General features: G+C 38.5%; 1 protein-coding gene across 1 annotated transcript in view; it reads left to right on the top strand.

Annotated features, from left to right (window-relative positions):
* Positions 1 to 12,942, top strand: part of CNTN1 (contactin 1) — a 196,710-nt gene that overhangs the window by 85,609 nt on the left and 98,159 nt on the right. Inside the window, 6 exon segments of the mRNA XM_023752262.1 lie at positions 2,234 to 2,440; positions 7,467 to 7,566; positions 7,729 to 7,910; positions 11,392 to 11,516; positions 12,169 to 12,181; positions 12,184 to 12,264. Coding sequence (XP_023608030.1) covers positions 2,234 to 2,440; positions 7,467 to 7,566; positions 7,729 to 7,910; positions 11,392 to 11,516; positions 12,169 to 12,181; positions 12,184 to 12,264 — 708 coding nt within the window.

Genomic DNA, 12,942 nt, shown 5'->3' with positions numbered 1-12,942 from the left:
AGGGATGGAATCGAACCTGGGACCTTTCAGTCCACAGGCTGATGCTCTATCCACTGAGCCAAACTGGCTAGGGCTTCATATATTTTCAATAATTTTCACTTGTTTTATTTATTATATCTGTCTTGAAATAATATGTAAATACCACTTTTTCACACTGGAAAACTGCTTTGTATGTTTTGTATTCTCATAGTTCTAACATTATGCCATAAATTTGACTGGGATCAAACCTGCAGCCTTGGCATATGGGGACAAAACTCTAACCAACTGAGCTAACTGGCTAGGGCTGGTCCTCAGTATGTATTAAATAAGAAAAGTGGAGAATTCTCCTTGGGCATTAAATCAGCCAGACCAATTGCTCTATAGTCCAAGACTTATGTTCATACAAATATCATCATGATAATTTCACTGAGCTAGTTTTTGTCCCTTAAAAGTTCAAATATTAAAAATTATTCCATTCTTCTTCACCCATTTCTTATCAGGGGAACACAAAACACAATCTTAAATTTTAGAGAAACTGAATAATGGCATGGTTAAATAGGCTGACCAAAGTTAGTTAGTCTAGAATTAAAATGCAAGTCTCCATATTCACATAACTATTGAGTACCCAGACTATTCAGAATGCATTTTGTGTGTGCTGTCTTGAAAGCAGTGTAAGTTTTAAAAAAAAATTTGTAAGGAAATCTATATTTTCCCTTACTTTTTAGTTCTTTTGGAATTTAATTGTAACCAGAAATCATGGCAAATATTGAGTTATATTTTTAAGTGAGAATAGGAAAGAATTATTTCACAAATCATACATATTTACAGTATGTTTTACAGTTTACTCCAATATTCTTTTGGAACAAAGATTACATGGCATTATTTTTTGCCCAATTTCAAGAACCCAATTTTAGCAATTTAAATTGTCCCCTAAGTTTCTTCCTATCTTGATACTTCTGTGGTTTCTACCTGACCCTAAATCAGCATAAGGATAACTATTAAAATGATAGAATTATTCATGGAGATAAATGTCCAAAAAGATATATTCTAACAACAATTCTACATTGGAGAATTATGGTGGTTTAATATTTTTTTCTCTTTGAACTCTATCTATACTTTCTATTTATTTTGATAATACAAGTGTACCGCTTCTGTCATTTAAAATTTAAGATTAAGAAGAAGCATAATGTAATCATCTTCATTTACTTCCCTGATAGTATAAGTTGCTGAAGAAAATTACATAGCTAATCTAAATGGAGTACCCGGATTATTATGCCCAAGAAATTCTTGTAGTTTTTCATAGTCAGCTCTCTTTCACACTCCCTTTTGACAGCTGTACCAGTCACTGTGAACTCCCTAAAGCAACAGGGTAGTGTGCCATCTCACATCTAACATCCGATCTAACTTGACATAAGAGATCCCCTCTTATAATCTTCCTAGTAGCAGTTGTCTTCACATGGTCATGATGTTTACAAGGAAATCAGCATTTTGTGACTGAGAAGTATGGAATGCCCATAGTTCCCTCTTGTGCATTACTGCTGTGCATGACACCTGGGGAGTCATCCCTCAGAGCAGGAGGGAAAGATAGGAAGAGAAAACTGAATGAAAAGCAGCAAATTCAGGAGGAAATTCAACTTTTGGTCACACCAGTCAGTAGGTTTAGCCAAAGGAATTTCCTGTGGTTAAGAGTTACCATGTGATATGCATCCTAATATTTAACAAAACCAATAGCATGCATTTCTCTGTTACTGTGGTTTTTACTTTTTAGTGTGACCAGAACAGGTTATATAAACTCATTTCTAAATCTATAATTTACAATAGGAACACAAAAACAAAAAAGACATAAAGCCACAGCATGGTTAGTAATATTGATTTTATTTTTTAAATGCAGCAGGGAAATGGGTCATGAAATTTGAATGATCAGACTTTGATTCAAAAATTCCAGTTCTACTTAGTAGTCATGAAATTCTAAGCAAGACATTTAATCTCTCTGAGTTTCATTTAGTCCATCAATGCATTAGAAGAATATTAGTAGTCCATAAAATAATTGAGAGAAAGAGATATAATTGCTTAGCAACATGATTATATTCACTCAAACTATAGTAGCTTGAGAAAATTTGCACTGTCTTGGCCTACTTCCAACATCTGCTCTACAATAGCCTAGATTAGATTATGTGCTAGGTTATTACTAGATAACAAGTCTTTGCTTTTGGAGAAGAGTTTAATATTTAGTAGACAATATATTTTTTTCTAGATGATCTTAGCTACCGCTGGCTTCTAAATGAATTTCCTGTGTTTATCACAATGGATAAACGAAGATTTGTATCTCAGACAAATGGCAATCTCTACATTGCGAATGTTGAGGCATCAGACAAAGGCAATTATTCCTGCTTTGTATCCAGTCCTTCTATTACAAAGAGTGTATTCAGCAAATTCATCCCACTCATTCCAATACCTGAACGTAAGTATTTTATTTGTTATACTAGAGGCCCGGTGCATGGATTTGTGCACATTGAAAGGAAATTAATTAGAAGGTGGCTGGTGGGGTGGGACTGGGCAAGACGGGCCGGACACATCCTGGAGCCAACCTCCCACAGTCCCTCCCCAGCCGGCCACACCTGGGGCTCGAAGGTCACTTGTGGAGTGAGTGGGGTCCCTCGCAGGTGGGTCTCTCGGCCTGGCCTGCAGGGATCAGGCTGAAACTGGCAGTCCAACATCCCCCACAGGGTCCCAGAGTGCGAGAGGGCACTCTGCAAAGTTGCTGTTGCTCAGCAGCTCCTGCATTGAGTGTCTGCCCCCTGGTGGTCATTGTGTGTCATATCTACTGGCCAGTCGCTTCACCTTTTATATATATAGATTCTGTTTTTGCAAGGTTGTCTGCTTCTGGAATATCTACAGTAATGGAAAGAAATATCCAGTCAGGAGATGCACTGGCTGCTCAGTCAGGGCAAACAAAGGATGCACACTCTAAGAGTATTGATCCTTCCTTAGCTTTTTCAGTAGAGGTGATTAGCATTATGAAAGTAACCTAAGATGGCAGAGTTCGGACTGATTGCATCTAGTTCAGGAATGCAAAGGACTGATTTATTAGCCAAATATCAGTATATTAATTACAAGGGATTCACTGACATCTACTTATTTTCATGGTCATTCACACTTATTAGTAAGTTCATGAAGGAGAACAAATAATTAGATTATAAACTGTATTATTACAGAATGAGGGGGAAAAGGCAGTTGGATTAATTTGATATTTTCAAGGAACTATTTACATGAAGCATATCGGTATATAAATTGACTTTCTGATGTAAGTAATTAGCGTATGTAGTACTACTGTGGCACCATATGCTATAACCACTGATGTAATTGTCCTTTTCCCTGGCTCCTATTAAACTACAACTACCTTCCCTTTTTTAATGTACCATCTCTTCAGAAAATCAGATCACAACTTATTTGCTTACATCATGTTGTGTTTATCTCAAGCATGCTGCTACATATCACTGAGTTCAAGGTCTTTTGGATATACTGGTTTCATTGTTGACAGCTTTAGGTTTGTTTCCTGCCTCTACCCTTAAATAGGGTATGATGATGGGGAAAATGTCATCATATCACTGTGATTCCATTTTTGTTACTCTTCTCAAGATAGAGGCCATGTGGTTAGTTGGTATTCAGTAAATATCTTTTGACTTTCTGGCTCTTTTTCTCTCCCTAATCTCAGTAGTGTTGACATAAGAAATGTCCAAACCTGTAGATAATTTTTATACGAGTTTATTTGAGCCAAACTGATGACATATGCTGGGAAACAAGATCTCAAATATTCCAGAAAATAACAGTTTTGAAGTTTCATTTATGCATGCGAGATTAAGGAGGGGACATAAAGAAGATTACATGAAAGTGGGAGGAAGCAAGGAAGAGATTGGATTACAGAATAAAGAGATTATGTGCTTTCTTGAGGATGGTTAAGTCTCTCAGGGGTATAACTTCTGACATCTCAAAGGTGTGTTAGCCTAGATGCACAAGAAGAATGGACAAGGTTTGCTTAAAAACCTCTCCCTAAAGAATTGATAGGCCTAAGGCATGACTACCCACCATGACCTGGCCATTTAGGAATTTATGGTCAGATCACCTTATGAGGTTACTTTCCATAGAACCCCCTTTTCCCTTCTACAGTAGACACACTCACTACCTCACAGAGTTAAAAAGAGCCATGAAATAAAAACTTTCTTACTGTTTTTCCTTATTTTTCCCCAGAAATTCAGTGCTTCTATTGATTTCTTACTTTCTAACTTATAGAAGAAGTGTTTCTCCTCCTGTTTAACCTAATTCTTCCAATTTTCTTGATTCACCTCACATTTGACTTATTAGGGACTTCATTACATCACTCACCCCCTTTCTTTTCTAAATCTTCAAACTCCTCCTCCATTCCTTTCTCTCTGGGTATTCTTTTGTATTCAGTGCCAACAATCTTGAGTAATCAAAACAACTTCCTATTTGTTAATCCAAAGGAAGTTTTCAGCCTAATTCTGTATGAACTATGATACTGTCGGTCTCCTCAGCCTCTCTTGAACTATCCTTCTTTGCCCAATTTTCCTTTCTCCTTTCACTCTTCATCTCCCACTTGCCTCCCAGACGAATTCTATGCAGTATCCTTCACCAGATCTTCCTCTTTCTTATATTTCTCGCTAATCTTTTTCTAGATATCCTCACCCATTTACACCTTTCAACAGTCGCCCTGGGCAGGTGGCTCCCAATTCACATTTCCAAAACTTTTTCCTGTGTTTAGAGTCTTTAATTCTACCTACTGCCTGGACTTTTCACACAGAAGGTTCTCAAGGATATTCAGCTCACAATGTTTCAAACACACCTGTTATCTTACCTCTAAACCTCTTCTGGTCTTCTTATCTCTAAATTTAGCAATCTCATTATATTTCTACTACCTCAGGGTAGCATTTTAAATCAACTCCTTTCCTCCCCTCATCTTCAGGACAGTGAGTTGAGTGGTTTTCAGTTAGCAAGCACTTGGGAAGTTTGAGGAAAATGTGGAACCCCGAGATGTTGATTCAGCAGGCCTGGGAAGTGACCCAGGAATCTGCAGGTTCAACGAGCATCCCAGGTGATTCTGATGAGGTGGCTATTTAATCTACACCTTGAGAAAACATTGATCCAAGCGAAGCCCTCTTGATTTTACCTCTAACACACAACTCGGATCTGTTCTTCCCTTTCTGTTCCCACTATGACTATCCTAGGTCAGACCCTCGTTTTTTTTCTTTTTAAATTTATGAAACAATCTTCCTTAGATCTCTGACTCTATTCTGTATTTCTCTTCTCCATCCTTAAAAACTACCAACAAGGTATTCTACCTAAACCAGTGGTCGGCAAACTGCGGCTTGCAAGCCACATGCGGCTCTTTGGCCCCTTGAGTGTGGCTATTCCTGAGCCTTAGGAGTACCCTTATTAAGTTAATAACAATGTACCTACCTATAGAGTTTAAGTTTAAAAAATTTGGCTCTCAAAAGAAATTTCAATCATTTTACTGTTGATATTTGACTCTGTTGACTAATGAGTTTGCCGACCACTGACCTAAACCAAAGGTAAGATTTATATTAATTCTCATACCAAAACCCATTGGTAGTGTCAAAAGATTTAATATCACAGTTATAAACCTTCTAGATTGGCATTCAAGATCATCTTTAACTACATATACTTCAACATGATTTGAATTGCTAGACCTTTTCTTTTTTAATGTCCTGCACACATCTGGAACTTTGTCATAATATGCTATTTCCTCAACCTGGACTAGTCCAGTTCAAATGCCTTCCTTACCTGAAATTCCCATACCCACTTCCAATTATCTTTCTTGGCTGCTACATTTTTTAGATCATTTATTTCCATTTTGGCTTGTATTTCAGGTGATTGTGTATTTCTTTTACTCCTTAGCATCATCCTATCTAATAAAGAGGGAATATGCTAATTGACTGCCATGCCCTCACAAGATGGCGGTGCCCACAGCCACAAATGGCGGTGCTCAGTCCCCTCAGCCCCACCTCATCCAGCTGGAGTCCCCAAATCCCCTCAGTACTGCCTCACCAAGTCCCCGCAGCATCCGGCCTCATCCAGCCTCAGTCCCCAAGTCCACTCAGCCCCGCAGGCAAAGGCAGTTATGTGTTAATCAGGCTGGCACAGGAGCATTTAGGGAGCTATCAGGCTGGCAGGCAGAGTGGTTAGGAGCCAGCAGTCCCGGATTGTGAGAGTGATGTTCGACTGCTGGTTTAGGCCCGATCCCTGTGGGGTCCCAGATTGGAGAGGGTGCAGGCTGGGCTGAGGGTGCAGGCTGGGCTGAGGGACACCCCCCCACACACACGAATTTCGTGCACCAGGCCTTTAGTATGGATCACACATACTGACATGTGATCCTAAACAATGTACTTTTCCTTTCTGAGCCTATTTCTTCCCCAGCAAGGGAATAGTACATCTTTTAGGACTGGTATGTTACATAAATTAGTTAATGTACCTATGTTTATGAGCACAGTGATGTCTGAATAGACACTTTCTTTCCTTTTTTCCCTTTTCTCTTCCCTCTTTTCAACTATTTTCCCTTTGCCTTATTCTCCATGGACACTTATTTCTCCCTTTCTCTCTCTTTCCTTCTTTCCTTTCTTCCTTTTCCCTTCTCCCTTATTTTCTTTCTTCTTTCCTTTTCTTCCTAAGCCCCATGTAGCACCTAGCACAATGTTTGATATGTATATTTGATGCAACCTAAAGAATTCTTGAAATTTTTTTAGTGAGTTGAATCAGATTGATTTACACAGCTGTCAGATGAGCCAATATGATAGAAAATGCTTGACAAGCTTATTACTATCCTATATAATAAAAGCCTAGGTGGCGTCTCACCCTTATGCAATGCCCTTGCGTGAAGCCCTCATGTGACGTCATCACAAGATGGCTGCTACAAGATGGCCGCCCTCACATTGTCACAAGATGGCCACCCTCATGTCATCAAAAGATGGCCACCACAAGATGGCTGTCATGGGGGGGCAGTTGGGGGCAATCGGGCCAGCAGGGGAGCAGTTAGGCATCAATCAGGCCAGCAGGGGAGCAGTTAGGTGTCAATCAGGCCAGCAGGGGAGCGGTTAGGGGGCAATCAGACTGGCAGGCAGAAGTGGTTAGGGGCAATCATGCAGGCAGGCAAGCAGTTAGGAGCTAGCGGTCCTGGATTGTGAGAGGATGTCCAATTGGAGAGGGTGCAGGCTGGGTTGAAGGACAGCCCCCCCCCCCTTATGAATTTCATGCACTGGGCCTCTAGTATACATAATATGCACAAAAATAAATCTGCACATTGTGACTGATCAGATATTTTTCAAAACCTGTGCAGAGAAAAGCCATCTATATTGAATCAATTCTAATACCATAAAAGAAGAATTATAGTGTTAAAAAAAAAAACAGTATTTTGTTTATTAACTCATGGGCGTTTTTGTCTTTCTTAATATTAGGGACAACAAAACCATATCCTGCTGATATTGTAGTTCAGTTCAAGGACATATATGCATTGATGGGCCAAAATGTGACTTTGGAGTGTTTTGCCCTTGGCAAGTAAGTATGTACATTTTTCATTAATGTATATATAAATACATTAATTTTGTGCTTTTTTTTAAAAAAAAAAAAAATAAATGATGTAAATGTCTAGCTATCAACATAAATATAAGTTTGCCTCCTAAGCATTGTGGACTCAGCTGTTGCATCTCCTATTTAAAGCCCTGTTCCTGACATCCGGTGGCGAAAGGTCCTGGAACCCATGCCCAGCACTGCCGAGATCAGCACCTCTGGGGCCGTCCTGAAGATCTTCAACATCCAGCTCGAAGACGAAGGCACTTATGAATGTGAGGCTGAGAATATTAAAGGGAAGGACAGACACCAGGCAAAAATTTATGTTCAAGGTAGATATATTGCTTTAATTTTTTTATAAATTTACAGCCATTTTCATACTTAAAAAACTAGTAGTACATAGTGATTAATAATTTAATAACAGTGAAGTATATTACATGATGCAAAATCATGAAATATTTGTTATGTCTAATTAGTCGCATTAATTATGTCTAATTAAATCGCATATACTATATGTGTGATCCATCAGTATCATTCCCCTGTAAATCCTCTCAGCTCACTCATCTCTCTACTTTGTCTATTAGCTTTGCAGAGGCTAACCCTGGAAAAATTGAGCTCTCTGCCTCTCAGTGCCTGGAGCCAGGAACTTGAATTTGCCTTGAGATAAACATTCCATGTTGGTTAATTCGTTGTAAATGATGCATCACTAACTTTAAGTGAATCCTAGTGTTACCCGGCAATTATACTACATTTCCCAGGTCCACTTACTCGCCCACTCTCTTAGATAAACATTTCATGCCTTCATTGCTTCCTTCAAACCTGTATCTTGGCTTCCTATCTTATAGAGAAAATGGAAGTAATTCAGTTAGAACTTCTACATTCTCCCATCCACATCTACCCAATACCTGCATCTCTACTCATATCTCTTATTATTATAAATTCAGTTGCTATCTGAGGCCAACACCAACACCTCCATTTGTGTACAGATTCTCCCCCTCTTACTTATTTAAGGTTATTGTCCCAGACATCCCTCCTCCTTACAGCATAAGAAGTTTTTTTCTCTTTACTAGATTATTCAACTAGTGGCTCTTGTTTCTTCCTTCTTTAAATTCTTCATTTTACCTCTGGCTACTGCCCCATTTTTTTCTTCTTGTCTCCCCTAAAAAAATGTAATAAAAATTGTGACAGAATTGTGTATACTCTTTAAAAATGCTGCCTCCATTTTTTTCTTTCTTAAATACACTCTGATTTGATTTTTATCCCTACCTTTCCACTGAAACCTTTGCTTTTATGATCACCAATGACATCCATTTTTTGCCAAAGCTGATGGTCAATTCTCAGTTATATCTTTCCTGATTGAACAACAGCAGTTGCCATAGTCGATCCCTCCCTCTTCCATGATTCACTTTCTAGGCTTCTGCTCTTGACCCCCACTTTGTTAATGTCCTCCTACACCACTCTCCTCCTCCAAACTCATGCCCTTCTAATATTGGAGCAAGGGGGATTTGATCTTTGAACCTCTTTTTTTATTTCAGTCACAAAACTCTGACCCAGACATTTTCTCTGCCCTCCAAACTTGTATATTTAATACCCCAACAAAACTCATTTGATACACATCAGATATACATGGGTGGCTTACTGAGGGGAGAAAAATCCTGCTTAGAACTCTTACATATTTTTAAATATAGCTGCCATTCTCTGTCTTATAGATTGGTCTTAATTCAACATATTAAGAAATCTACCCTCCAGATTCTCAACGGAGTAGAGTTCTTAACTGTCTAATATGTAAATTCTTAGAAGAATCAAGGTGACAGAGCAGATATTTATAGGTGGTAATTTAAGGAAACTGCTATTTCTCTGAACTAATGAGGCATGCAAAGTTTTATCTTTTGATCTAAACAAGCAAGCAGAGGAGTGCATAATTAAATCTTATATAGGATGCAACAAGCTGATTCAATTATTTATTCTTCTCATTTTTAATATGACATCTCTGTGTCACCTGTGTGAGGCTAAGGCAGGAATGGTGCTGATATTCCTGTTTTATCTATTACTAATATTATATACAGAATAAAATCTCTATCAATTAATATAACATATTATGAATATTTATTTTAAAATAATCTCCATATGTTACAGGTAAAACATAATTATAAGCAAAAAACATACTAAATTATATTATACTAGAGGCCCAGTGCACAGAATTCATGCACTCGGGGGGAGGGGTGGTCCCTCAGCCTGGCCTGCACCCTCTTGCAGTCCGGGAGCCCTTGAGGGATGTCCGACTGATGGCTTAGACCCGCCCCCCACAGGGAGCAGGCCTAAGCTGTCAGTCAGATATCCTTAGCACTGCTGCAGAGGCAGGAGAGGCTCCCGCCACCACTGCTGCACTCGCCAGCCATGATCCCAGCTCAGGGCTTCTGGCTGAGCAGTACTCCCGCACTTACCACCAGGGGGCAGCTCCTGAGTTGAGCGTCTGCCCCTGGTGGTCAGTGCACATCATAGTGCCTGGTCGACCAGTCGACTATCTGCCCCCTGGTGGTCAGTGTATGTCATAGCAAGCAGTTGGTGGCCTCAGCCTATCATTAGCATATTACTCCTTGATTGGTTGAATGGTCAACTGGATGACTGGACACATCATATTAGGCTTTTATTATATAGGATGTACTATAAAAATACATATGTAGACATATATACACATAATGTTGATGGAGTTCAGTGAGATCATAAAAATGTCTTATGTCTCATCCTGGCTGGGTGGCTCAGTTGGTTGGAGAATAATCCTGTACACTAAAAGGTTACAGGTTTAATCCCCTGTCCAGGTGCATACAAGAGGCAACCAATATTGATGTTTCTCCCTCTCTCTCTCTCTTCCTCTCTCTCTCTTTCCTTCTCTTCCTCTCTCTCTAAAAATCAATGGAAACATATCCTTAGGTGAAAATTTTTTAAAAAGTTTTAGGTCCTTTGTTATTTATACACATTAAGTACTTTATAAAAGATATGTTTATTGATTTGGTCATAAAATGAATATAATTAAAGTTATTTTCAAAGAAAATTAAATAAAATACTTTACTAGGGTTCTCTCCTTCTTTATTTTACATTAATTTATTTACTTACATCTATTTGGACTACTTAAAAAACTTAAATACTAAAAAAGATTATCAGGTTATTTGTTTGCTCTCTATAAATATTATTTTTTTGGGGGGGGGCATTCCTAGCATTTTTAAGCTCTCAATAGATCTCAGTTGACGAGGCTGAGATCAATTTCTCTCAAGCATAGATTTCACCATTTATAGCTACTGTATGTAGTTTATAACATCTAAAGCTTATTTTAGTGAACAAGTCAAGTTACTGCGGATACTAGCCAAAATTACATAAAAAGAAAGATAGTATATATCTGAAGGAGTGGGGAAAAAATGACTCTTTATCCTAAAAAGGAAGAGATAGTGTCATAATTAAGACATAATTCTTTAAAACTTTGTCATTTTGAAAGATTTATGTTATAAATATAAATTACTTTACTGCTATCCATGCATTAGCTTTCTAATATAACATGGTTCACAAATAGAAAAATAATTATAAATTGAATTATAGTTAACTCCTGCTATAATAACATAGGTTAAAATTTACCTGCAGACCTATGGAATTCACTTTCAATGGCTCTCACATTGATTTTATGACACACACATAGCTGATGTAATGAAGGTCAACTAAAAGCATTATTCATACTGAAAATTATGATGAATGTTAAGAATTACATTTGACATTTACACTGTTGTTTATTTTTTATTTTATTTTTTGTTCTTTATTTTTTAGCATTTCCTGAATGGGTAGAGCACATCAATGACACAGAAGTGGATATAGGCAGTGACCTCTACTGGCCTTGTGTGGCCACAGGGAAGCCCATTCCTACTATCCGATGGCTGAAAAATGGATATGTGGTATGTATGTGCAAGTACTGCGTGGTTCTTGGGTCCATATTTAGGTAACACTCCTGGTGGTCCTGGGATAAATATATCAGGAGAGTCAATAGAGTAAGGAGACATGGGACCTTTAATAAAAAAAAAAGTTTCATTGAAAAAACAAACAAGAAAGTGAACATGAATTATCTTCTTTCAGGGTAAACAACTTTCTGCAATCTTATGTCTACCTTCTCTTTCTCTCATTTTTTCCCTTTGTTCCACTTTCACCCCTCTTTTTACTCATCTGTCTCCACTCCATGATATTGTCCTCTTTTTCTTGCCACTGTTTTCCTGACCCACAGGAACAGAGGTAAGAGCAAAGTCCTATTTTTAGCCCTGGGAGCAAGGGGCAGCAGTGGTGTCCTCTACCTTCCCACGGTAGCCTCCCAGCTGGCCTGGGAGGGGAAAAGTGGGCTCTCAGCTCGGTAGGAAGAATAAAATAGGAGCCACTGAGCATGGTAAGTGGGTTTGAGTTCCCCATGGACATCCCACTTTCCTTGGCTTAGTTCATAGTGGGGCAGAATAATGTACTTAAATAAAAAGACATCCAAGCCCATTTCTAAATGAAAGCGTTTCTGTTGAAGTTTACTGAGGAAATGTTTCTCCTTTGTGTTCCTTTCAGTATCATCAGTATCATAAAGGAGAACTGAGAATGCTGGCATGTACCAGTGCATAGCTGAAAACACGTACGGAGCTATTTATGCAAATGCAGAGTTGAAGATCTTAGGTGGGTATCATTTCTGGTTCCTGTTAACATTCAGCAAGAAAGTGATTCATTAAAAAATGACCAGAGGGTGTCTACAGGTCATACTTGATTTCACGTTATATTCTGGCATTATTAAGTTAAAAACGTTTAAAATGTGGTTTGGACAAAGATATTGTCCACTTCTATATCTGGGCAGCTAAATAGCTACCTGACAGTCACATAGTGAGGATAGTGCTTTCACAAGGCACAGGACCCAGCCTCAGAGGAGGAGTCTTGAGCACTCGCTCGCTGTATCAGTCCCTGGGTCTCATGCCCTACAGTTGCTACGTAAGACCCTCAGGACATTCTTCAAGCTCCTTGTCCCTTGCTGACTTCTACTTTCATAATGCCTTCTTACTTCTCCATGAAAATCGAAACCCTTTGAAATAGAATATTTCAATTTCCCATCCCTCATTCAAAACTATCTACATCTTTACTATCCTTGCCCTTTCATCTCTTCATCCAGAGAAAGACAGGTCTGTCTTCTCCTGTCCAAAAACAATCCCCTTACTTGTGCCCTATATTCATTTTTTTTTAATTTACCCTGATACTTTATTCTTGCTACACTAAGGGAAATCTTTAAAACATTGCTATCACTACAAATTTAGTGACACTAAAATACTACGAATAGGAGTTACAGAACTGTAAGGAAGTATTAAA

This window comes from Myotis lucifugus, unplaced genomic scaffold (genome assembly GCF_000147115.1).
Source record: "Myotis lucifugus unplaced genomic scaffold, Myoluc2.0 scaffold_30, whole genome shotgun sequence".
NCBI classification, from domain to species: domain Eukaryota; kingdom Metazoa; phylum Chordata; class Mammalia; order Chiroptera; family Vespertilionidae; genus Myotis; species Myotis lucifugus.
This window is presented reverse-complemented; position numbering and strand designations above follow the sequence as displayed.